Raw genomic sequence first — 23,121 nt, 5'->3', positions numbered from 1 at the left:
GGGAACCTCGCATGTCCTGCTGGCCGCAATTGCCACATCAACATGCACTGAAGCTGACTCACCAAGTCCTTAGCTTGGCAAATCTTTCTCAGCACGTTGTTTCTGCAGTATTTGAAAGAAATTTTTAAAAATATTCACTCTGGGGGCTTCCCTGGTGGCGCAGCGGTTGAGAGTCCGCCTGCCGATGCAGGGGACACGGGTTCGTGCCCCACGGTCCGGGAAGATCCCACATGCCGTGGAGCAGCTGGGCCCGTGAGCCATGGCCGCTGAGCCTGCGCGTCCGGAGCCTGTGCTCCGCAACGGGAGAGGCCACAACGGTGAGAGGCCTGCGTACTGCAAAAAAAAAAAAAAAAAAAAAAAAAAAAAAAATCGCTATTTTTTCCACTAACTTAGACTCTTTTCCCCTTTGCCAGCCTTCTGTTCAACTGAACCTCCCAGAAAACTCTCCTCCCAGGTGCTTCCAATTCGCAGGTGTCCCTTGTGCTATAGGTGGGATTTTAAGCAAAAGTTTGGTCCTTTTCAGGACAGTAGCAGCCCTTAATGCACCAGCACAGAGCTCTCTCTGCTGTTTCTGGCTGGGTTGCTAAGCAACATACCTGCTTGCTTGGAAATGGGGTGAGGCTGTACCAAGCTTTGCCAGAGAGGACTCTGGGAACAGTCACTGCTCTTCTTCATTACTTCTCTTACAAACTCAGTCTTTCATTCTCTTTTTCCCCGATTCCATTTTTATCATTGAAAAATGATGTCTTCTTCCATTCTACCCTCCCCCTGTGTAAACTGTTGGAAGCTAGGAATTTGTCTACCTCTTCCGCTTAGTTTCTGTGCTATAGATGATAGCCAGGGGGCCACATACTCAACAGGGGAAGCCAAAGGGCATAATGGGGCCATGACTTCAAGCTCCAGTCTTGATCCATGCCTTGCCCAAAGGAATTATGAAAGCTAACTTTGATTGAGTGCTTCCCATGTACCAAGGGAGTTCTAGGCAGGCCCTTACCTGCACTAAAGGGTATAAATCTGTAAAGGGTGTAATGGGTGTAATGTAAAGGGTGGAAATCTGGCAAGAGAAACATCCTCATGGCAACTGGATCAACTGGGAGTTTTTATTCTCCCCAAGCGACAGATGAAGAAACTCCACAGAGGTTAAGTAACTTTCCGAGGTCACAGAGTTTATAAGCATTGAACCTCTTCAGGCCCCAGATCCCATGCTGCTAACCACTCCATCTTACTGTTTAATTTTGTGCTATAAAAGTAAATTGTGAAACTGAACTTAAGTTACCAACCTTTTTGGTGCCTAAATTCCTCACCTGCATGATGTCAATAATAACATCTCTCTCCTAGCCATTTATGAGGATTGGATTAGATACATGCTGAGTACCTAGGGCATCATAGAGGAGCAGTAAACATTACATGCCTTCTTTTCCTCTTCTGTAAATGTATGCTGAATCCCATTTCCTAAGACCTGATTGACCTTACAAGGCTAGAAGGTGAAATAGGCATTTATATTCCCCTTTCCATAGACATTGCTTGAAAAAGCACATGTAGAAGTAATTTTTTGGTAAACATCTAAAATTTTTTTTTTTTTTTTTTTGCGGTACGCGGGCCTCTCACTGTTGTGGCCTCTCCCGTTGCGGAGCACAGCCTCTGGACACGCAGGCTCAGCGGCCATGGCTCACGGGCCCAGCCGCTCCGCGGCATGTGGGATCTTCCCGGACCGGGGCACGAACCCGTGTCCCCTGCACCAGCAGGCGGACTCTCAACCACTGCGCCACCAGGGAAGCCCAACATCTAAAATTCTGTAATCACAATATAGTTTATTCATTCTGCCTTTCTGTCTTTGTGTCACTGTAAGAGAAAGAAAAATTGGTTTGCATGTTATGGTCAAGAACGATAATTGTGGGACTTCTAGGATAGGCGAGATACAAATAGCTTGAGAAAGTGGGGTGACAGCAGGAAGCTGAACGAGGAACAAGGAAAACATCTTTCCACAACCCCGTCCACTGTGTACAGGTCATTCTCCATCCTCCCCAGTTATCCCAAAGATCCCATCCAGCTCTGTGGGGGGATGGGCCAGGGATAGATTTCAGGAGCCTTGGATCAGACTGCTTCCAGCCCATGTTGAAACGTAGGAATAGGCCCAGCTGGAGATCAAAGGCCTCCTCTTTGTATGCTAGGCATGGAGAACAGACTATGGCGTTCATCTCCCGCTCACCACCTGCATATTTCACTCCCTCAGCACTGCTTTCCCAGAGAAGAGCAATGCACAAATCCATAGCACTTTGCCCAAAGAGATGGTGGACCTACCTGGAGCCAGTAGGCTTCCCTGAGGTGTGTGAGCAGGAGTGTGAAACGTTATCTGGGCTCTGCGCCAGATCCTGCTCTTCCGGATGGAAAATCTGTCCTAGACAGCCCATTCCTCCTGGGTCCCTGCTGAAGCTCTGATTCCAGGAGTCAGTACATTTAAAGCTATCTGGGTACCCTTGACTCTGGCTCACAGAGGAACTGAATGGTTCTGTAATAAAATAGTGGTGCCAGATGCCTCTTAAGATCTGGATTATGTTTATAAATAACTGTTAGGCCACTTATTTTCACTAATTGGGGAAATCGTGCAGCATACTTAAGAGACCTATTTTTGGAGACCGGCAAATCATAATTCCATCACTAGCTGTGTGACCACAGACAAGTTATTTCATCTTTCTAAAACTCAGTTTCTTCATGTGTAAGCTGAACTGATAATTCGACCCCCCTCATTGGGTTGCAATGAAGTTAAATGAGTAACTTGCATCAAATTGTTACTGTAGTGTTTGGCTTGTAAAATGAGCCCAATTGATGTTGGCTAGTATTATGAAGAATATTATTTTGCATATCTATCTATCTAAAGTATATTTTTATTTATGTCACCTATTTAACTAACAGATAGGCTTCCTATATGCCAGTCACAGTTTTAGGCTCTCAAACATATGTAATTCTCATAACCAACCATGTTAGAGGGAACTTGTTAAGAACCTCATTTTCACAGAATAAGAAATTGAAGCACAGAGAGGTTAAATATCTCAGTCAAGCAGCACAAGTAGTTAAGTGGATGAGCTCTACTTTCTCTTGTCTCCAGGCTGTACTCTTAGCTACAGCCCTATGCTGCTAGTTATTTTCTCATGTCAGGAATAATGTTGACTATAATGGTTAAATCACTCACCTGGAAGTTGGGGGATCTGAGTTTTAATCTGACTTCTAATCCGAGGTGTCTAATAATTCAGGAAAACCCAGCTCTTGGGTCCAGGCTTTAAGCACAGCATCCTTTTGCACACTAACAAAATGCTAGGTGATGTTATTATTAATTTATAATTATACATTATGCAATTAACACCGTATAATTAACGATCCCCTGGCAGGGTTTATAATCACCCTCTAATTTGTAAGAACATTACAATTTCCTCACTGATGCAAGCCTGTGGCAGAGTCGGACCAATCTTGGGTCCCTGGTTAAGGTTTGCAGGGATCACTTGACAGGGCGAGCACAGCCATCCCCGGTGACATCAATAGGAAAATTTATACCAGTAGCTTAGGAATCCCTTCTTTCCCTTATCAATCAGCTCTGAAGCTTTTATTTAAAACTTTTCTCAAAGCCATTTTCTTCTTGGCATAAATGGCTCCATGTAGAAGTTTTATGGAGACTGTGAAATCTTGACCGTGGACAGGCTCCTTGTTCATTCTTAGGATTCTTAGGGAAATATTGGCCCTGGGGTGGAGCCAGTGCAGTTTTGGTGTGGACACTTACCAAGCAAGGAAGTTTGGGAGTGGAGGTCAGATACTCAAATGAGAGAAAGTCAACTTGTGACTCATGAAGCTCATTTGTTTATTCCAAGCTATTTAATGGAGGTTTTCACTTAAACTGATTAAACACTGTTACAGAGTAAATATCTGTGTCCTCCTAATATTGATACATTGAAATCCTAAACCCTCAAGGTGCTGGTATTAGGAGATAGGGAGGTGATTAGGTCATGAGGGTGAAACCCTCATTAGTGGAATTTGTGCCTTTATAAAAAAAAGACCCCCCCGGGCTTCCCTGGTGGCGCAGTGGTTGAGAGTCCGCCTGCCGATGCAGGGGAAACAGGTTCGTGCCCCGGTCCAGGAAGATCCCACATGCCACGGAGCAGCTGGGCCCGTAAGCCATGGCCGCTGAGCCTGCGCGTCTGGAGCCTGTACTCCGCAATGGGAGAGGCCGCAACAGTGAGAGGCCCGCGTACTGCAAAACAAACAAACAAACAAAAAAAAAACAAAAAACCCCAGAGAGCTCTCTTGCCCCTACTGCCACGTGAGGACACAGCGGGGACACAGCCCTTTATGACCAGGAAGTGGATCCTCACCAGACAGTGAATCTCCGGGTGCATTGATCTTGGAATCCCTAGCCTCCAGAAATGTAAGAAATAAATGTTTGCTATCTGAGCCACTCCATCTGTGGTATTGTTGGAATAGACTGAATTGAGTAGGACAAACCCTCTCTCTTTCAAACTTCATGTACTATTGTACCAGGTTCAGTGAACCAGACTCTCTCTCCACTGATGCAATACTTACCAGTGCATGCCTGCTCATCCTGTAACCAACCTCATTAGTTTCTGGTTTAGAGACCTCTTCCTTTTAGTCAGTGCTTATACAGAATGTATCTACTTAATACATTTGGGATTTTGTATATTTTGGGTTTTATTAATGTGACCATAACTGTCATTTCCATTAAGGTGTTTACCTGTATGTTAAAACCTGCCTTCCCTAAGGGCAGGATTCAGCTATCTGAACTACATTACCTTGATATGAGATCCTAGGCCAAAATATGCTTGAGATAGGGTAAAGGGAACTAAACCTATGCTCAGTGTTCAAGACTTTTAGGATAACTTTGGGTGCAACTCCTCATCTCTGAAAGCTGAAGTGTTAAATCTCGTAAAATAAAGGGTTTAGGCGAGATCAGAGGCACTTACTGAAGGTTTGTAGTATTCTAGAATGTTCAAGAAAGATCATTAAGGGATCTGTGAAATATTATTCAAAAGTGTATGTGAAGGTACATTTTTATTGGGAAAGAGTCCAGAGCTTTCACATTTCTCAAAAAGATCCGCAATTCCCCCCAAAATAACTATGACTTTTGAGTTGATTTCCTCCCCATTGGTTCAAAACTGTCCCATCCCATTCCCTGCATCTGTCTTGATCTGTGAGTTATTGAGAGGAAAGAGGGTCCCAAGCCAGTCAGAGAAGGTACCATATGCCTTGATGCAGAATGCTTACCATTAGATCCAATACTGAAAAGTGAGGGATGACCTTACACTTGTAACTTCAGGCCCTGGTAATGATTTGGAACGACAGGGATATTGAGAAAGGAGAGTTCATTCAGGTAACTTCTTCCATCTGTAGGTTCTCAGGTTGGCAGAGCTGGAGCCACTGGTATTACTCTGTTCTTAGGAAGAGAGTACTCTCTGCTCAGCCTGAGCTCATTATAACCAACCAAAGATTTGAATTGATCTCCAATTGGAAAAATGCCTATATAGAAGATTTTGGTGACATAGAAAAGAAAGATAGAGGAGAGAGAATATTTGCATATGAGTTTCTGTACATTGTTAGCTTATTAGTTTAAATGTCATGGAACTGATTCTTGTCTTGGTTAGGAGGTTGGACTGGACAGTCTTTTACTTGGAGGTAGTGAAAAGAGAACTGTAATCATGATCAGTGTTCAAAACTTGTAGAATAACTTCGAGTGTAACTCTTCATCTCTGAAAGTTGAAGTTTTACAGATTCTTAATGACCCCTTTAGCCTAAAGAGTCTATGGTTCTATGTGTCCACTCTTCTCTCCACTTTCCCTGCTGAATTGACCATCTTTAATCCTAATAATGTGTTTTGCCTTAAAGTTCACTTTGCTATTAACAGTACTACATCAGCTTCCTTTTAGCTAATATTTGTCTAGGATACAGTTACGCATCTTTTTATTTTCAAACTTTTTTCCCATTACTTTTTTTTTTTTTTTTTTTTTTTGTGGTACACAGGCCTCTCACTATGTGGCCTCTCCCGTTGTGGAGCACAGGCTCCGGACGCGCAGGCTCAGCGGCCATGGCTCATGGGCCTAGCCGCTCCACGGCATGTGGGATCTTCCCGGACCGGGGCACGAACCCGTGTCCCCTGCATCGGCAGGCAGACTCTCAACCACTGCGCCACCAGGGAAGCCCTTTTCCCATTACTTTTAAAAGTTATAACTTGTAGTCTGACCACCTCTGTCTCTTTACTGGCAAGTTTTGTCCAAGTACATTTATTGTGATTATTTGTGTGGCAAGTTTTGTTATGTCTGTTTATGTATTCAGCTATTTTAATGATTCTTTCATCCTCCTTTTCTGCCTTCTTTTTAATTAAAAAAATTCCCCCTATTAATTTCAAAGTTACACAATCTCCATCTATTATTTTAGGGGTTAATTGCTTCTCATGCTTTGACTCTCTGATAGCTTCCCCCAATCATTTATCACCATCTAGTGGATACATATTATTATTCTCACTTTCTTTCCACAAACAGAGAATAGGAGAAAATGTTTGTCATTGAGATAAGTTTATCAACATAGACAACCCAATAAGATACTCTACATTTAAAATAAATCCTTGGAATCGGATAATCCCAAAGACTCTTTCCTTCTTTTGTGTCAATTTGTTTTACTTCCTAATCTTTCTTCCACTTTGTGACCATGTAGTGCCTGTGAAGCTATGATTTTAGTCAATGAAGGGAGACTTTGCTATTAGTGTGAACTCTTCTTGTCCTCCTCTTTGAAGGGGGCAGATATGCCAGAGTCCAGAATTTTCCAGTGATTTTATGTGATAGCTAATTAATGGCCTCCTGTGGTTTCCATGGCAATGCCATGCTTTGCTGCCAGGCTTATCCAAATGGGTACTCTGTTCACTATTTTACCTTAGCATCAGCCTATTAATCATACACCATAGGTCCTTGGTTGCTGCATCAAATTGGTAAACACTAACTGAATTAAAATCTCACTTGAGGGCTTCAGGCTTCTCTTCCTTCCAGCTGGAGGGGAACCTTGTTAGCTCAAAGAGCCGGACCCAAGCAAGAGATACTTGGAAATCCACATAACTTTGTGTCCTTTTATAGAAAAGTATTTTCATTTCACCTTTGAACAAATATTTCGATGTTTGAATCTCTGAATCTCTGTGTCCTTGAAAATTTATATATTTCCCTGATCTTTCCAATCATTTGATATTGCTGTATTCTCTTTGTAATATAAAGTGATGTAATTACTATTGTTAGGGTAATGGGAAGAAACCTTTCTTACACACACACAAGCACACACACACACACAGTTGGTGAAGTCTGGGGAAGAACTCGGGTTGAATGCTGTAATTGAATTCGGATGAGGATTAGGTAGCACAGTGCATATGGAGATTGCCCCGTTATCTGTACAGGGCTGTGTAAATATAAGGGGTTATTGCATTATGAGTATTTGGAACTTCTTGGAAGGTAGAGATGAAAGAGAAAGGAAGAGAGACAATTGAATTCATTCTTTAGGTTATAAGGACTATGGGTGGTTATTTCAACTTCTCATTAGAGTCGAAATCCTCACTTTCCTTGGAAGGGTTACCATTTAAAAGGATACCCTTTAACACTATTATTTTTACTATTTTAACTGACCCTCAAATACCCATGCATATTTATTCCTTTGTGCTTTTGCATTCTCTGTTCCTTTGGCCCTTCCGCTCCTTGTTATTTGCCCAAGTCCTATTCATTTTCACCACTCAGGATGAACATGTCCATATAAAGCCTGTACCAACTGCATGAACAGAATTCATAACTTCTTCACGTCTCCTCTGTGTGTGACCCCACAATAGCACTCATCATAGTGTACTGTAATTACTGTTTACTTTTTAATTGGTTTCATATGTCTTTTTCATTAATGTGTGAATGGCACAAAAGCATGGACCATTTCCTTCCAAATCTCATTTTTCTGGCATGCCTCATTCATCTACTAGGTGTTGAAGACATGTTTAATAATTTACTGACTTTCTGCAAAATCTTGTGCTTGATAAATAGCTGCTATGTTGACCTCTGGCATGAAGAATTTCCAACCTAAATGAACACCGAATCCTCTCAAAATCTGAGGTCAAACAACTATGTTGGTGTGAAGTGCACATTAAGTGTTAAAGTTCGTATCAAAATATATGCTAATTCATACTAAAAACTGGAACATTACATTTGGAATTTCACTATGCAAAAAACAGGATATATCTTCCCCTCCACTCCCCCCTGCGCACACACACTTAAATAAGCTAGATAATTCTTTACCTCTTCTGCACTGAAGCCCTCTCCTTTCATCTTAAAATAAACTATAAGGGGGGGGGTATTCTCTTTGAGTCATATTATTACAGACTCTGGTGACCCCTGAGATAGTTTTTGTATTTTATCTACAAAAGCACTGACATGAGGAAAAAATGCACATTCTAGAACTGGAACCAGTGAATGGAAGGTACACAGAAACTGGTAAAGGTACAGAAGAACCATCTAATAATTAGATCTATTTTATAACACAAGCTGGAATGAGCACTATTGCTCCCTCCCACAGTGAAAGGGGAATTCAAGAAATGTGGAAGATAGATCTAATGAGCTTCCTGTTCCTGGAATGGTCCAGTTAGCAAACAGGGGTATCTCCCAAAGACGGTAAAGAGATTTGCACTGGGCGGACGTCGAGACCAGAAGAGTCCTATTTTCTCTTCCAACCCTGAAGTGTGTGGTCCTGTTTCTCTGCCAATATGGAAATGAAGATTCGAAGCACCTCTAGCTAGTTTCTCTGCCAATATGGAAATGAAGATTCGAAGCACCTCTAGCTAGTACCACCTTAGCAAAAAGATAAATGCAGAGTTCCTGGAGAACTGGTAAGAAACGGTATTTGCCCAAATCCTCTAAAGAAGTGCTTTGAAATGAGTTTTCTTTCTTGCATCTCTCCTTTCCGTTTAAACCCCAAGTCCCAGACAAGGCTTCTCAGTTTTCAGCGATGCCCAAGAAGTGGCAGTGTTTGTTAGTGTATTTGTGTGTATGTGTGTGTACTGAGTTAAAGGACCTTTTTTTAGATACCTACTTGGGGAAGTCAGCCTGGCAGACCAATGCAATATTAAAACCTACCCTATTTTATTTTGGTGATTGATTTTTAGTCAAACTAAAGTTTAATCTGCAAAGCATTTCTAGGAAATCTGACACCATTTCTTTTTGGAGACGGTAGGTAAAAGGGGTTTCTTGATTAAAGAAAAAGAACTATCAAAACAACCTGAGACTGAAAAACACTCATCCCTTTGCAGTTTAGTTGGAGTAAACACAAAAGTGGCCAGCATGATTTAGAAGGAGTCAGAAGGCAGGGCTCAAATCGCTATGCAGGCAGTAACCATGTGTAGCCAAGGGCATGCCATTTCTCTCTGAGGCTATTTCCCAGACTGAATCAAGGAGGTCACTAAGCTGATATCCCAGGTTCCTTACTGTTTTAAACACCCTATGATTATGTGAATGCCTCTCCCCTACAATGCCACCTATTGTCCAGCTTCAATTAGCTTCAGTTTATTCAGCGTGAAAGAAGCTATCTGGGTGAGACGGAACTGTCACTGCATCCCCACCCTTGTGTGCAAATGAATCAAAAGAACCACAGGAATTAAGGATAAAGAGGGAAGAAAAAATCATAACCGAAGAAATATCTTCTTTATCTATGTCCATTTCCTCCCACAAGGAAAAATGGCAGTGTCGGTTGTACATTACATATATCTTTCTTTTTAGTGTTTAATCTTAGCACCTGCACAGCAGAGATCTTTACAGTTCATTGCATATGCTCTCTCTCATCTCCCCCCTCAATACAGCACCTGAGGCCTAAGAAGCAGCTCCCTCCAAGCTCCTCCCAAGGCTGAGACCCTTCTTCACGACAGAGTATAGAAATAACAAACATGCCCAACGGTTTTATACAGTTGCTAGAATGTTTTCGTTTCCAACGAATGAAGATTTTTCCTCCTTTCCTTTGAATATTAATTACATTTTACAAATTTGTGTCTGTTTTGCTTTGCTTGGTTCTGTTCTGTTTGTACAACAAAAGGGAACGTCCATGGCAAAGAGTCCAGGTTAACAGAGCTTGGCTGTCATCTGGTCCGACTGTTTGAGGATCTCGGTGTTGTAGAGGTCCAGCGCGTGGTTCACCCTGATGATCTCGCTGTTGGTCAGTTTCAGGCGGTGTTTCAGCATACACGAGAACAAGTCCAGCTGGGGCTTCCCCGGGGCCACAGGGGGGGCCAGGCGATTGATTCGGTCCCGAATATCTAACAAGAGGAGCATCACAGACGAAGAGGAGTAGAACTGGCCGCCCTGTGTGTAGGACTGGTTGACCTGCTGCACGGCGCTGCGAAGGAGGTCGGCGTTGAACCTCAGGCTGTACCCGAACACCTGCACATCCGAGATCTTGATGTAGAACTGCCTCTTGGAGGGATCGGACAGGTCCACAGGGCCCTGGCCAGTCTCATTCCGCAGGAGGGTAGGTAGCCGAGTCCGACTACGTAGGTAGATGTGGACCGTCTCAAAAAACGTTTTCCACCGATTGCCCAGCAGGAGAGTCCAGTTGTAGCACTGGCTGTTCTGGAGACGGATCTTCTCCCAGCGCGGGTAGCCGAACTCCCCGAAGGGCATGTTCCAGCCCTCCGAGTGGCTCCCGCTGAAGGGGTTGACGTAGACGAAGAACATGGGGTCCAGGCTGCTGTTGCGCATCTGGCAGATGCGCATGGACATGCCGATCACCATGTGGATGAAGTCCATGCGGTTCTTGTTGCTCTTGAGAGTGAGGGACATGCGCTTGCGCCACCGGGGGTCAAAGAAGGTGTCGAGACGGATCTCGTTGCTGATGAAGGTGGTGTGGACGTAGAGGCGCGAGTCCATCTTCTGCAACAGGTACTTTAGCTCCAGGTCCTGGAAGTCCAGGTCGGTCTCGAAGCTGATGAACTGCTCGCTCCGCTCCGAGTCCACGTTCTGTGGTTCGCAGCGGCCTCGATATAGCTTGTAGCCCTTGTTGCAGGAGCCGCAGAGCGAGATGTTGGCCAGGCTGCACATGGCACAGCTGTTGTTCCCTCCGATGATGCAGGGGATGGGGCGCTGGCACAGCGTGGTGCTGCCGTGGCACACGCAGCTCCTCTGGCTCTCCAGGAAGGTTCCCCAAAACCCGTTCTCATTGCAGTAGAGAAGCGACTGGACCCTTGCAAGCCACTGCTGAATTGTCCTGAGGGGTAGAGGTGAGATGGAGAATGTTAACCATCATGGGTGGGCTTGTGGTTATCCAGCTATTAATGCAAAGTGGGGTTATGGTTATCCAACTGCTAATGCAAAGTGGAGCTGCCCAAAGACTGAAAGGACTGGGTAGAACAGTTATCTTAGGAAGGGCGCCAAATATCAATTACAAGAACTACACTGTAGTTCCTGGTAATGCCACAGAGCAGCTACTTGACCTTGTACTCTATCCTTTTTTTTTTTTTTTTTTTTTTTGCGGTATGCGGGCCTCTCACTGTTGTGGCCTCTCCCGTTGCGGAGCACAGGCTCCGGACGTGCAGGCTCAGCGGCCATGGCTCACGGGCCCAGCCGCTCCACGGCATGAGGGATCTTCCCGGACCAGGGCACGAACCCGTGTCCCCTGCATCGGCAGGCGGACTCTCAACCACTGTGCCACCAGGGAAGCCCTGTAATCTACCCTTCTAATGTTCAGTGTCCTCATCTGTAAAGGGAAGGAGTTGGAGTGAATGTTCTTTGAAGCCCTTGCAGCTCTATAATCATATTATTCATTCGTCCCGTGGAAGTTTGATTCAGAAAATTAAAGCGTATGAACTCAAAAACCCCTGCCAGATGACAACAGATTGTAAAAGATCGTCAATAAGAAGAATTTAGGGGTTACTTCTTTTAACCTGCACCAGATGTTTCAACTCTCTTCACAGATTCCTCCCATGAGGTTATATAACATCCAAAAACTTCAACAAAAACAAATTATATTTTACATTACTCTGGAGATCAGGAAGTGCTTCCATATTTATGATCTTATGTGATCCTCCTACTGGCTCTTCAGAACAGGTAAGAAAGATGTTATTTCCCCCATTTTTTCCAGAGCTCCAAACTCTCAGGTCAGTGAAATTTCCATCACAACATGTACCTCTAGGCCCCCCTCTCCACAGCCCCTCAACACGTTTAGAAACAAACCCAAGCCTGTCCCCAGATTCCAGCCTCTGAAACATTCCAGTGAAGGTGCATACTAGATCAGATAAGAAGCAACAGAAGAATAGGTAAAAAGATGTAAGACAGTCGGCTTAGTGGCCTCTCATCTTTCCTCATTTCTGTGCAAGTCCCCTCTTGGCTGTCTTCCATGCTACGAATAAGCCCTTACATGTGTCTAGCACTTTTTACCCTGCACAGGGTACATTCACTCCCATTTTCTCACTTGAGCTTCACAACCACATCCCCAAAATAGCTTGGGACTTGAGGTCAGTCCGAGATTGCTTCAAATCCTGGCACCTCCACTCCTGAGCCAAGGGAATGCCGGCAGTTTCCTTCACCTTCCTAATCATTCCCCCCTACACCGGGCTGTGGTGAGGATGACATGAATTTTTTTGTGAAGTCTTGGCCCCTAACTTGGTAGGTATTAGGGACTCCATCAAAGTTAGTTCTTGTTATTCCTGCCAAGGGACTCTCAGCTCCATTTTCTGGACACGGCAAGAGAAGCTCAGAGGTGAACTCATACAGTGAGTGAGTAGGGACTCTCCTGGCTCGTAGCTCTTCAAACAAGAGTCAGTCAAGGGGGCCTTTCTTAAGGCTCTCGTGTGCTGTGGTGGTGATGATGATGATGACGACGGTGGCAGTGGTTCCTGACCCGCATTTTCGGAAACTGGAAATGGACGCCCTTTTGCATTGTACTGCGTCTGGTAGGAAATGCTAGCGATCTATCTATTCTGTCATTTCCACTGCCAGGCCACAATCACCAAGCCCAAGAACCATGAGGTGTAGGCAGTACAGCCTGATACTGAAAAGCATGTGCGCTGGCCCAAGCAGAACTGAGTTCGAGGCTCAGTTCTGTAACCAGGAACAAGATACTTCGTGTCTTTGAGCCTCAGTATTCATATCTAAAAAGAGAATAATAAAGCCCATCTTAGGCAGTGAGGGAGAGGATTAAATGAGACGGTGTATTTAAAGCATTGAGCACAGAGCCTGGCATAGACCCATTATTAAGAAGGTAATAAGTACTCTCATCCCAGAGAATAAGCTCTTCCTTTGAAGGTACTGAGACACACTCTGAGGGATTTCACCATCCCTCTGGGGTTGGAGGGAAACCATTTGGTTACTTGGGACATTTGAAAATGGATACTGTTGAAACGGCTTCCCAGGATGCTGTGCTTTAAAGGAGGTGCTTATCAGCTAAGAGAAAATGGAGGAATAATTAGAGCGCTCTTTGAAACAGCTCCGCCTTTTAACTCCACAGAACGATTCTGGCTTTGGCAATGAAACCTCCCTCACAACATTCAAAACACCGTATTGAAACCCCTGGTTTTTTGGTCAGTTTCCCTTCCAGGCTCTAAGGCTGGAGAGAGGGGACCCCTCCTTCCCTGAGCATCTAGCCCAGAGCCTGGCTCTAAATAAATGTTTGCTGAATGAATGAACAGACAAAAATTAATATTTTTCTTACAAACAAACTCCTCTTCTCTCTCCTGAACTGCAGAATTAGTTTTCAATACCTTCCACCCGCACAGCTCCAGGCCTCCCCGGTCTCTGCTTCGTGGGACCAATCCCATTACAGCCTGGAGAACAGCAGCGGGCCCAGCCTTCAGGAGACGAAGCTGGAATGCTAATGAGCCATGCGGCTCCCAGCTCCCCAACCAGAACATTGACTGAATATCGGCTATGAGTCATCTGATATTTCTGTGAGCCGAGGGGGCACGCCACACGTCTCTGATTGCGTGTGGTTCCATCTGACGAGAGCGTCCTTTCAAAATGCCTCTTTCAAATGGCCCCCACTTGCCCCGTCGCTCCCTCTCCAAGTGACAGGACAGAACCCCATTCAGAGCGCCTCTGTTCCCGTCTGCAAGGCAGTCTATAAGCCCGTAGAGCGCCCCCTTTCTCGTGTCTCATCATTGGGACCCTTTGTCAGGACCGCATCCCCCACTCCTTGAATCAATGCCTCATTGTGGCTGAGCTCTCAGCATCCTCAGTGAGGGAAAGAGGAAGATGAAAGTTCCCGGTGAGGCTGCCACAAGCAAAGGGGCGAGTGGCCAATTAGGATGCCAGCCCTGTCGAGCAGGAGGGACTGGGGACAGAGGCCCTCTGAGGCGCAGCAGAGAGCTGCCTGGCACCTGCATCTCCTGACCTCCGGATAATCGTGAGGTTGTGGGCTGTATCAAAGAAGGCATTAATGACACTGCGAGAGGACTGAGAAGAGGCGGGGCACGGGGAGGGGGCTGGGAGCGCGAGGCCCAGGGAGAGAAGAGAGAATGGAGGAGAGAGGTGGGGACTGGGGAAGCGTGCGGAGAGGAGGGACGGCCTCAGTGATGGAGGTGGAGGGGGAAACAGGGAGCCCGACCCAGGTGAGCAGACGGGGGCTGTGGAGGAGGGGGGCTGGAGAGGGCAAAGGTGATGGGATGAAGTTAGCGTGGGTAGGATGGAAACGAAGACACTCAGCCAAGCCTTCATGTGTTGTAACTCCCAGAATCAGGGAATGTGGACCCCAGATGGGCCATGGGAGGGCAAAGCATCCTTTTCTGAAAGAGGGGTGGGGGGTCAGGCGGAGAGCAATGTTACTGGTGAGACCCGATTCCCAAGGTCAGTGAACGTCCCTGAGATTTCAGTCCTTCATTTTGAAGAGAACAAAACCAGAAAAAACAAGCTCATCCCAGTTTTTTGCATGCTTGTCCTTAGCACAAGCAACTTCTGATAATGAGGAGTCCAGCTCAATCAGATCAATCTCCTACACATTCTCCATCTCCAGCCAGTGCTCTGGGTAGTAACTGCTGATACTCAGAAACCCTGCCATGCTGGGAGGCATGCAGCACCTTAAACCAGCCAAGGGAATCAACGGCTCACAACCACCGAGCACTCACTGTATACCAGGCGTTGTGCCAGAGCTCTCCCAGAGCAGCATGGGTAACCGTCCACAGCACAGGTGAAGAGAGTGAGGCCTTGAGAAGTGGGATAACTTGTCTGACATCACAGAGTCAGTCCACGTTCAAATACCAAGTTCTGTAACTGCAGCACCAGCGCACTTTCCGACGTACCACAATGTAAAATTATAATGACAAAGCCAGCAAGAAGAAGGAAGCAGGCCGCAAGAAGAGAAGTATATTGAAACAATGGAAAAATACTGAAACTTTGAATGTGTGAAGGGCCTATTATCACATTCCTTGCTTCCCCTGGACCTGCCAGGATCCCTCTCCTCCATTCACAGATAATTGGAGCTCACCGACAAGTGCTCAGGGAGAGGCTGGGGACCAGGAGTAAGAGGGAATGCGATCTATAAATACCATTTCCCAGGCTAGCTGGTGACAGCCCACCTCAACTCTGGCAACAGAGGAGCGGCTTAATAGGCCAGCTCCAGAGAGATGGGATGGGGCAGTTTTCACAAAGGGCTGACACAGACCCACTGCAAGGCATTCAGTGTGTGGCAGTGAGGACCACGATTTAAGATGCTTTTCTCTGTTTCTGGGGATCAAAAGCATCTTCTCTTTGCAGCCAAAGCTGAACTCCAATACATCCAAATCAGCATCTTTCTGCTGGATGGGATTTCAGTTCATTATGATGGGAGGGGCGGGGGGAGCAGGGATGAGGGGAGGGCAGGAAGCTGCATTTTTATTCCTAAAGCTGGAAAACCCCGGGGCCTGGTAAGTAGGCTCCCACAGAGGCTACACGTAAAGCTACTTGGACCACAGAAGCAGAAAACCTTCAAGAAGAAGCCTTGGAAATATCCAGCCCATCTCCCTCATGTTTAGACCTGAACATTTGAGATTTAGTTGCTTAGGTGGAGGATTAATGTTTCTTGAGTGCTTTCTGTATCATGGCAGTCAGCCTTTATCCTTACGTCAGCCCTATGAGAATAGGACTCCTTTGAGAGGAGGAGAAGGCATGAAAGACCAGAGAGGGACTGTGACTTTCCCATGGTCACACAGCATGGACATAGAAGATCAGAGCTCAGGATTTCTGGATCCAAACCCCGTGTTCCCTCCATTCCCCGCTGTACTTTTCCTACCCTCTCAAACCCAGGCTGGAGGAGAAGCTAGGCTCCGGGCCATGGGGACACCTCCGCTGCTCCCCTGCAGGCTCTGTCTTTGCCTCAGCCAGGATTTTCTGGCGACCTGACAGGCCTCCTGGTGACACAGCTGGAGTCGCTCATCATTTGGAGGACAGAGGCTATGCCACCCAGGGCTTCCCATCAGTGCTTTCAACAGGGCAGGCCTCCCTTTCGGAACCACCTGGTGGGAAGCCCAGGCTGGGATTCCTAATTCAAGCAAACTTCCTGCTGATTTTAATTGGAGGTTTTGCCCAAGACAGGAATGCAGTGCCAGGCCAGTGGCATTTTAGGGAAGATCATACAAATCGAGTGCCAAGGAGAAGGGGGGAACAGATTTAGGCTAAAATAGAAAACTATAATCCATAAGTCCCATTTGCCTACCAGGAGTGTTTATTTAAAAGGGAGAGGAAAGTTTAAAAAATGAAATCAGAGTTCTGAATCAATCATTCTTGTATTTATGCCCTGTGCTTCTTCGAGATTGTAATGGGTGTCTAAGTAATTCCGTGAGACTCTACAAATTGTGTACTCTATAGACCAGAGACTAGTACTAGACTGGGAAGACAAACAGTTGTTTTTAGGTTTCTGATGATGCACTGTTTAGGGGGTGTGCTGTGTATGACTCTGTGTGTGTGTGTTACAGGAATAGTGCTGATAAAAGATGAATATATCAATGGTGTCAGAATGTTTGGGGCTCTACTGAAAGAAGCCTCGATTTATGGATGTGCTAGGGTAAATTATAACTGGCCATCAGACCCAGTCTGTGTTCATCATTTTCCCCAGATTCATATTTAGCTTTAATCATTCCCCTCTTTGAGTTTCTATCATTGACTTAATAGTTTGTTTTCCTTCCTTCTGTCAGTTCTTCACATGATGTCAAAGAGCCTCATGGAACAGCTCACGGCAATGGAAGAAAAAACCCAAAGAAGATTTTGTGGTCCCTTGCCACGATGAAGATGCTTTCTGGTTTGGAACTGTGGAATGAAGGCAATAGGTCTTATTGGTGGAGGGCAGAGGCAGAGGGTAGAAGGGGGGAGGGGAAGAGCAGCAAAGAGAAAACCCGATGGAGTCTTTAAATTTAGTTTGGCAGGAGTTTAACTGGGGAGGATTATGAAACAATTTTTGCAAATTACATAGTTCTGTGTCTGGAAGGAGGTGACAGGCAACATCAGCTACATGTTCAAATTCAGCATTTTGCTTTGGGGCATGGATTGCTGAGGGTAAGGAGGAAGGATCCAGAAGCTTCTTTAGGGCTGACAGAAATGCTAAAAGCAGCAGGAAGCTCCCAGGTGGAGAGCTGCCAGAGGGTTTTATTCTTCCTGGGCGGAAGTCAGGCAGGAGAATGACACACAAACCAAAGGCGAGAGAGTGAGAAGGGGCTAACCAGGTATAATGGACTTCACCCTGAAGGACAGTGATGGTCATCTAGATCAATGATCTGGGCAGTGATGGGGGTGGTGAGCCAGTTAATAGACATGGGAGTCAGTTAAGGAAATGCTGGATCTGCCCTACCACTATTTTGTTGTGGATATTTGACCTTGCTATTTGACCTTGGATAAATCACTTCACCTCTTTGATCCTCAGTTTCTTTATCTGTCAAATGGGAAAGGTTATATACCTGCCTTACACTTTATCTTCAGAAGGAGAATCAGATACGTGAAGCTTGTGGGAGGTTCGCAGTGAAAGGAAGCTATCTATGATTGACCATTAACTATAATTATTACTGAAGGCAAAGGAAAACTATGTTTTATATTCCTCTCAGGTAAAAATATTCCTCTCAGTTACTACAACAGCTCAGTTGATTATAGCTTAATGTCCTAGTCTCCCTGGTCACTCACCCTCCACAGTTCTAATGAATGCTGTCACCATGATGCTTGAAGAAAGAGCTAGATGTGGGCTTTGGAGTCAGAAAAGATGGGGTATTGAATCATAGCTCCGCTCCTCATTACTTAACCTTGAGCTAATTGCTTGTCCTTTCTAAGCTTCAGTTTCCTCAACTACAGAATGGAATAATGATACATTACTTGCAGGATTGTTTTGAAGATAAGATAATGTATGTAGAGCTTCTAACATAGGTAGGTACACACTATCTCTCATGAGAACAAACTATTGTGTTCCTCTTGAGCTCCCAAAGAAAATGGTCCCTTTGAAATAAGTATAGATTTAAAAATCCAGGGAAAGAATTCAATAAATATTGTTGGGTCCACTGAATATTGATATTAAAACAGCAACAACAACAAAATCTCTCATTGATACTTAATCTCTTCTATACCCCAGAATCATTAACAGGTGGATTGCAGATCTAAGTGTGAAAAGTAAAATAATAACATCAACAAAACACCTTTTAGAAGAAAACACAGAAGAGCATCATTATGACATTGGAGTAGGCAAAGATTTCTTAACACAGTTCACCATAAAGGAAAAAACCATGTTGATTAATAGGGATATATTAGGATTAAAACACATGAATCAAAAGACACCAAAGAGTGAAAAGACAACCCTTAGTTAGAAAATATATTTGCAAAATCTTTACCCAAAGGCTATATTTATAGTACATAAATAACTCCTCCACTGGCTGGATGCTGGGCTAGTCAAAGGCATTTCACGCTGCCTGAGTTTGCCACTCCTTCCTGGGTCTCTTTAAACCAGAGTAGATGCAGTTGTCACAATTTATAGTTTTCTTCAGAAGGTTCTCACTAAACTGTTTAATAAATGTGATTTGTCCCAGAAAAAAAAAAAATGACCAAACGGGAAAGTAGGCAACTGATACGATGATGTGAACAGACATGTCATAAAAGAGGATATTCAATAGGCCAACAAGCACATGAAACTCCCCGCCATCAGTCATCAGGACCGCGCCAATTAAAATTGCAATAGGATGCTTCTGCAGCAGGATGGCTAAAATAAAAATAAAAATAAAAATAAAATAAAAAGGATGAGAAACACTAAGTATGGGCAAGGATGTGGAACAATCAAAAACTCTTCTATGCTACCTGCAAGAGAGATCATTCATTCAGCAAGTTTGGGAAGGTGGAATTATCTACTACTGAAGTATCTGTAAAGCTGAGCAATCCCACCCCTAGTAGATACTCAACAAAAATGCACATAGAAGTTCACTCCAAGGCGTGTGGAAGACAGCAGCACTCTCTTGTCACAGCCCCAACCCGAAGACTGTGCAAATGACCACCGCAGTAGAATGGATGTCTAGAAACACAGTGGAGTACGCTTGAGAATGAATGTGCCAAAACCACACAGAACAATATGAAGGAATCTCACAGAAGAATGAAAGGTGAAAAAAGCCAGATACCAAAGGGTCCACACTGAACAAAGAGAGGAAAAACTGAGCTACAGTGTGTGCAGCCATGAGAGGCATAATTCCCTGGGAGAGGAGGCTGATGGCATCAGAAGAGGACACGGCGGGTTTCTGCACTGCTGACAACGCCCTGCTCTTTGATCTAAGTGCTGGTTACACGTGGGAATTCATTCTGTGAAAATTCATCGTGCTGTACACTTAACGATATTTGCACTTGCTATATATTTCTAACACTTCCATAAAACATTTACCCCAAAAAATCGTCCTTTAAAGCAACCAGAAAAACACTATTAAGGCAGCAATATGTTACATTTTTATATCACTCTTGTAAACTTTCTAAAGCTCTTCTGTTTGGTTCTCTGATTTAGATCTTCACGACTTTTCTGTGTCATAGGTTGGGCTGAGGGGTATCAAGGATGTTTAAGGATATGAAAAACTGGGCTCAGAGAGGTGACGTGACTTCCTGAAGGTCACCAGTGAGCTGTCACATAACTCACCCGGGTGTGGGTTTGTTGGTCGATTTGGAGGGTGGAAGTGGGCAGGAGCATAGGGAAATGGTGCTGAAGAGGAAAAAGAGCTACAGAAATTGTAAGAAATTAGTTCTATTTCTGACTCAATCCTCTAAGCCTCTAGATTCTATTCTGAACCGGAAGCCACTTCTGAGCCCCAGGGAAGGAAAAAAAACCCTGAAAAACTAAAAACAACAAAAAGACTCTGGAGATACTTATTTTCTTGCCTTACATCAACCAAGGGAGTCAATTCCCTACTTGCTACAAATGTACAACGGCAAACAGGGATGGGCATGGAGACATCCCTGGTAGTGCGGAGTTGAACAAACCCTGCATATCACTCATGGTGAAGCTCAGCTGCTGACACGCAACTCCCTGCCCCTCACCCTGGTTGTGCATCCTTGGGTTGCCATGGGGTTGGGCCTTACTACCTTCTTTATCTCCGTAAATAGAAAAGAAATGCACAAGATATTCTTAGTAAAAAGCTTCATTGCCCCATGGTTGGGAGGGTACTTCTAGGCTTCTGTGACTGACAGCGAGATGCCCCGAGCTAGCCTAGGTTATCTGTTGGCTTGTACCTCTTCCTCAATAGGACAATTTAGTACACACTCAGAATAGGTCCTTGCCACGAATGTGCCACCTCCTCCCAGGGTGCGTGCACCCGTGTGTGCATGTGCACACACACACACACACACATCAGTAGGTCAGGGACTGTCAAAGTAGCAATTAACTCTGGTAGGTGGAGCTGTCTGTGTGTTTAGTGTGGCAGATTTTCAGAATTCTGGAGTGGAGTGATGCCTAGACAAGGCTTAGTCCACGGGAAACAGAGAGGTTATGTGACTTGCCTGAGGTCACACAAATAGTACCTGGAAACCCAGAGGCAGAATCTTTCCCTTGAGGGAGGAAGGACCCTGCACACAGCCACAAATGTAGACAGTTCATCTTTCCCCAACCTCTCCCAAGGGGACCGACAGCCTTTTACCTGGGTGACTGTGCACTGGGGGAAAGGAAATATTCATACTTTTCAAGGATTACTGGACACTGGCTTTGCCCTGATAGTATTTCTAGGAGACACAAAATGTCACTGTGGTCTACTAATCAGCATAGGTGTTTATGGGGGGTCAGGTGATCAATGGGACTTTGGTTCTGGTTCTTCTCACAGTGGGTCTGATGGTTATTTCCCCATTCCAGAGTGCATGCTTGAGATTAATCCATAATTGGAATACTCTGCAACTGGCAGAAACCCCTTCCTTCCCACTTCGGGTATCCCCACCAAATAATAAAACTTATATTATGGACTATTCTCTCCCTTTAACCAGTTTCCAAGAAAACAAAACAAGACAATAAGAACAACAACAAAACATGTACCTAGGCCGAACCATGTTGCAAGGGGCATAAACCATAGGATAAATCCACTAAAACAAACTTTGTCTTGGTTGACAAAGGTTCAAAAGGGCAATTTTGTATTACGAGATATATCTTCATAAGGTCTCTGAAGAGTGCACTAACCTCTGTACTAAAATGTATCACAATGGAAAAATAAACAAATGGCAAACCCACAATGTACGGCAGGTGGCCACGGATCCTTTGACACTCCTCCCATAGACAGGAGATCTCTGTTCCCCTCCCTTGAATCTGGGCAGATTCCACCACTTCTTTGACCAATATAGTAAGACACAAGTGATTCACTTAGTTTATGGACTCAGCAGCAGCTTCTACTTCTTGTCTCTTGGAAAACTCCCCCTTAGAGCTCTGAGGCCACTTATAAGCAGGCTGACCACCCTGCTGGAGAGACCACATGAAGAGACCCTGAAGAGAGAGAGCTGCCCAGCTGAGCCCAGCCTTTTGGTCATCTCTGCTAAGGAACCAGATATGCGAGTGAAGCTCTCTTAGAACCTCCAGCTCAGCCCAGCTGCCACCTAAATACCAATGAGTGACTTCGAGTAACCTCATGTGGAACAGAAGAATTGCCCAGCCAATTCTGGCACAAATTTCCGACTCATAGATCATGGGCATAGTATAATGATTGGTGCTTTAAGGCCCTAAATTTGGGTCAATTTGTTAAACAGCAATAGATATTCAGACTATTACATACCATGAGCCCCCAGAGAGAACTCAGGATCTCTCTTCCTCCTTCCATTACTACCAAGCTATGTAACTGTACCAGGCAGAACTTGAAAAATGTCCTCCCTCCCCAAGATTCCAGGCTCTAACCCCCAGGACCTGTGGATGTGGTAAGATATCACTCCCAAGACTATGTCCTGTTATTTGGCACAGTTGATGTAAAGATACTGAGATTATCTAGGTGAACCTAATTTAATTAGAGGTGCCCCTTTGAAAGCAGAGAGTTTTCTCTGGCCGTTGGCAGAAAGAGAATTCAGAGAGATCCAAAGCCTGAGAAAGACTTGCTGCACCTTTGTTCCTTTGAAGATGGAGTGGTCCATGTACCAGGGCTGGAGAATAGCCTCTAGGAGCTAAGAGTGAACTCTGGCCAATGACAAGCAAGGAAAAAGTGACCTCAGTCCTGTAACTATAAAGAAGTGAATTCTGCCAACAACCAGACTGAGCTTTGAAGTGGGTTCTCGACATCTTCATTTCTGCTTATGAGACATCAGCAGAAGATCCAGCTATACCAGGCCCAGCCTCCCGACCCATGGAAACTGAAAGATAATAAATGCATATTGCTTTCAGCCTCTAAATGTGTGGTACTGTGTTACAGAACAATATAAAACCAATACAGTTACTCTGGCCAAGACACACTCTGTTCTATTTTATTCTTTAATAAAATGACAGGAATCGATTAGATGATCTTTTAGGTTCCCTGACAGCCATGACATTTTATGATTTTGTAATTTTAGGCCATTTAACCTTCCTGAGCTTCAGATTCCTAAGGTAAAGCACAGGTGCAGGCCCAGTCCTATGCCGGTTTTATTTTACCTGCTAGAGCTCAAGATCTCTGTAAACGGAGGCGCCCCTGTCTTATTCACCATCTACCAAGACCTCATG

The 23,121-nt window shown here is 44.8% G+C and overlaps 1 protein-coding gene across 1 annotated transcript in view; it reads right to left on the bottom strand.

Moving 5' to 3' along the window:
- Nucleotides 1-10,121: 10,121 nt before the first annotated feature.
- The window catches only part of BRINP1 (BMP/retinoic acid inducible neural specific 1), a 137,074-nt gene continuing 124,074 nt past the window's right edge, over nucleotides 10,122-23,121 (bottom strand). Inside the window, exon 7 of the mRNA XM_060101631.1 lies at nucleotides 10,122-11,262. Coding sequence (XP_059957614.1) covers nucleotides 10,122-11,262 — 1,141 coding nt within the window. The remainder of the gene's footprint in view (nucleotides 11,263-23,121) is intronic.

The sequence above is a fragment of the Mesoplodon densirostris genome, chromosome 6, assembly GCF_025265405.1.
Source record: "Mesoplodon densirostris isolate mMesDen1 chromosome 6, mMesDen1 primary haplotype, whole genome shotgun sequence".
NCBI lineage: Eukaryota > Metazoa > Chordata > Mammalia > Artiodactyla > Ziphiidae > Mesoplodon > Mesoplodon densirostris.
This window is presented reverse-complemented; position numbering and strand designations above follow the sequence as displayed.